This window comes from Mangifera indica, chromosome 3 (genome assembly GCF_011075055.1).
Source record: "Mangifera indica cultivar Alphonso chromosome 3, CATAS_Mindica_2.1, whole genome shotgun sequence".
Taxonomy (NCBI): domain Eukaryota; kingdom Viridiplantae; phylum Streptophyta; class Magnoliopsida; order Sapindales; family Anacardiaceae; genus Mangifera; species Mangifera indica.
Window position 1 is genome coordinate 20,256,229 of NC_058139.1, and position 3,909 is coordinate 20,260,137.

The 3,909-nt window shown below is 27.5% G+C and overlaps 1 protein-coding gene across 1 annotated transcript; it reads right to left on the reverse strand.

The window, feature by feature from the left end:
* Positions 1-2,480: 2,480 nt before the first annotated feature.
* Positions 2,481-3,121, reverse strand: LOC123210769 (uncharacterized protein At4g14450, chloroplastic-like). The gene has a single exon (XM_044629243.1). The coding sequence runs from the start codon at positions 2,955-2,957 to the stop codon at positions 2,658-2,660; it is 300 nt and encodes a 99-aa protein (XP_044485178.1). The 5' UTR covers positions 2,958-3,121; the 3' UTR covers positions 2,481-2,657.
* Between the last annotated feature and the right edge of the window lie 788 nt (positions 3,122-3,909).

The window sequence follows — 3,909 nt, forward strand, 5'->3', positions numbered from 1 at the left end:
CAGAAACCATTTACACAATTTGGTGGATCTTATTATGAAAATATTTATCGCTAGAATTCTTTTATCCAGATAAAATTTGAAAATTGATAACGGCCGTGCTCTTATTGAAGAATTTATGGCTTGAATTTCCCTACAATTTTTTTTTTATAATAAAATTATATATATATATTTTAAATATATAAATAAATATATATCTTATGTGTTTATAATTAAATAATTTTAAATTAAAAATAAAATAATACTCACTCATATAATAATATATATAAATATATATTAATTTATATATTCAAAATAGATATATATAGACTCGTTATTCTAATTTGTAATATGAAGATCATAAAAGAAAGCATATTCAGATTAGGGATGGCAAAGGAGAGAGGCAGGGAGGGGATTTCAATCCTCGTCCTCATTACAAGGATGAAAATAATTTTTCATCCCCTCCCCGCGAAGAAAAAATCTCCTCCTCATTCCTACGAAAAAAATCTTCTCTCCGTACTCGCAAGGAAAAATTTCTTTCTTCTACCCTCTAAACACAATATAAATATATTAAATAATAAAATTAAAATCAACCTATTATTTTAAATGTCACAAATATAATATATTAACCATTTTAATTTGTACAATAAAAACCTAAATAAGTTTGAAAACATAAATAATCTAAAACTATATAAATATGTTAATATTTTAAGTAAATATATTAATATAAAAAGATAGAGACATGGATGAGGCGAGAAAGGGGCAGAGTAGGGAGAGGATAAATATATCTTTGTCTCCAATTATGGAGATTTTTTTATCTCCATTTTCTATTAGGATTAGGGAGAGTTGAGCCCCTAAAATTGGATCAAAATTATCATCTCTAATTCGGATTACTAAGAGATTGAATTCATCATACTCCATTATTTGACAATCATGGGAATGACTGACCATTTATTGAAAATGGGAATACAAGAAGAAATCCCTCTTCCTCGAGTATTCATACGTCTCTAGAATTCTTTCTATTTTTCTGTTTTGACTATTCAACCGCCGTGCTTGAAGAATGATAGTTGAAGAAGCTGCCATGTTTACAATTTTGATAAATTTGAAGAAATGTATAAATTATTATTACATGGATCAAAACATATAGAAAATTAAAAAGTCTAGGGTTTCTTAATTAATAATTAGTATTTAGTTTGAAAAGACCAATTTATCACTCTTCTGACCAAAATATTATTCTTAAAAATTTATTAGAGAAATTAAATATTTTTTCTATTTTATTTTGAAAATCATTATACTTACTCTCGTATATTTTGAAAATAACTATAATTTTAATAATTTATAATATGATATTTATAATCTTAACTTACGATATTTTGTTCAATATTTTGAGATTGTAATTAGCAGACTTGTAACTATTAAGAGGTACATTATAATTTTAAAAATATCAAACAAACCCCAAACTTTTTTGAAAATTTAAAGCTCCTTAAAAATTTATCAACATCTTTATAATTTCAAAAATTACAATTTACACCTAAACATACAATTATACATTATTAACACCTTTATTTGTATTTATATTACTAAATTCTTTTATTACTTTTAATTAAAAAATTAATATAACTTATAATAAAAAATTATGTAATAAATATTTTGAGGGTTAAGTATTATTTTGAATTTTATTTTTATTTTTTTAATAATTTTATAAAAAATTCAACATGTCATCCCATCAAGCCTTAGTGGAAAATAGTTGTTAGGCCTTTGTGATAGCGTTGGGAGGGGATTTTGAGGTCCAGAATAACTTCAATGTCTGTATATTCAGTGTATTTTGAAAACCAATGAAGGCGCCTTGGACCACTGTTGACTGTAGTGGAGGAGACTACCACTAGCCCTTGATTTCTGGATCGAATCTCTTTTTACTATGTATTTTGTCTCCTATTACTTTTCCTTATTTTGTCTGTCACCAATCAAATTGTCTCAGATCTGACATTTCATGGATAATACTGCCACCTGACTTTTGTTTTTTCTGAATAAATACGTAAAAAAAAAAAAAAGCCTAATGAATTGATTTACCCTAATGAATAAATAGAGTGAAAAAATAAATAAAAAAATTATAGGAATATAATACAATAAAAAGTAAAATAATATATTTATAAAAAAATTATAAAATTTAGAAAAATATAAAATCGATCATTAAATCTGTAATTTAATTTATTTAATATGATTAGTTTAATCGAAAAACAAAAAACAATTTGATAAATAAGAGAGTTCTCAATAAAATCAAAATCTCCAATTTGGCTCAATTGAAAGTTCAATACATTAAATTATTGATCTAATCAACTATATGATGCTAATTTGATTACATTTCATCTAATCCCAGTTCTAAGACGGAATTTTATGTATTAAATTTGAAATGTTGATCCCAGATTTACCTCCAATTGATCAATTTGTCTCATTGCATTACATTTTTCTGTCTCCTTCAACCATTTTCTGAGCAGCCAAACAGATTTCAAAACAAGAAATTATTATTAGTTATGAACAAATCAGGTTAATTATGGTAACAGAGTGATAAATAAAACAAGAAGAACAGCATATACAAATAGTTAAATCACGTGCATGTTGTTCACCACATACACCGTCAGATTTAAATCCTCTATCTACTTTTGACCATCCTATTCTACAGGCTATGCTGGTACAGAAAAGAACGGTTTAATCGGAGCCTTTTCGTAACAGAACGGAGCGGCCGGATGCTGCCACTTCTTGAACACCAGCTTCTCACCTTCTGTCCGTTGCTCTTGCCGTGAATCCGTCCGAGACTTAATCTCAGCGGCCAAGTCAATCGACGTCGGTGACGAAGCAAGCGGTGATAGGAGCGGAATCGCCACGTTCCAAGTGGACACTGGACTGATTTGCAGAGAAGCCGGACGACGACGCTGGAGCCTGCTCGGCTGGGTGCTGGTTTGGCTTCTGGATGGTTCGGCCATAGAAGAAAAAAAGATCGAAACCGAGATTAAAGATTTTACGTCACTTGTTTTTCATCCGATTTGAGAAGAAAAAAAGAGGAATGTGAGAGAGAATGGAGAAGGCAGGTTACATATAAAATAGGGCCGTAAAACGAAAAGAGGCATGTGATGTGCACGTTTCCACTCCACGTACAGAAAGCATCTAATAATATAGAATAATGAGCTGTCACAGATTCAAAGCTCGAGTTTCGACTTTGGAGCCGATTATTTATTTAAAAAAATTAAAAATAATTTATGTATTTATTATCGCCATAAACTTAAGGGCAAAGAACAATTTTTCGCTTAAATTTTACTCTAATATAAAAAATATATTTATAATAATTAAAAAACTCAAATATCTATCTATCTCTAAACTATCATTAAATTTATCGTTAAAATCGTTAAGATCTATATGACAGTGGTCATCCTCTGAATTATTCTATTTTATTTATATGTTATTTGGTCGTTGTTCACCTTAAAAAATGGTTGGATTTCATATTCGGTATTCTAAGGGAAAAAGTAAATTTTTCAAAACTTAATTTAGAGAAAAACTTTTTCAAACTAAAAAAGAGAAAATGAGATATAATTTTAATTATTTTAATATTATTACTAAAATAAAGATTTTACCATTTAACCTAACAAAAATTTTATATACATGTCTTAACATACTAAAACTTAGATAGATATTTAGGTTTTTCATCTTCTACGGTTATATATTTGTCATTTCATCAAAACTTAGGTGGTAAATAGTCTTTTGGCTTAAACTTAATAATATGGTGTAGACTTGACAATTCGTACCATTTAGTCATTTTCGTATTATATCAATTTAGATATTAAGTTAAAAACCTTTAACTTTATTTCGATTTGAATTTGAATTATATAAAAAAATTTCAACTCTTCTAACTATTTAATATTTTTATAATTTATTTCTAAC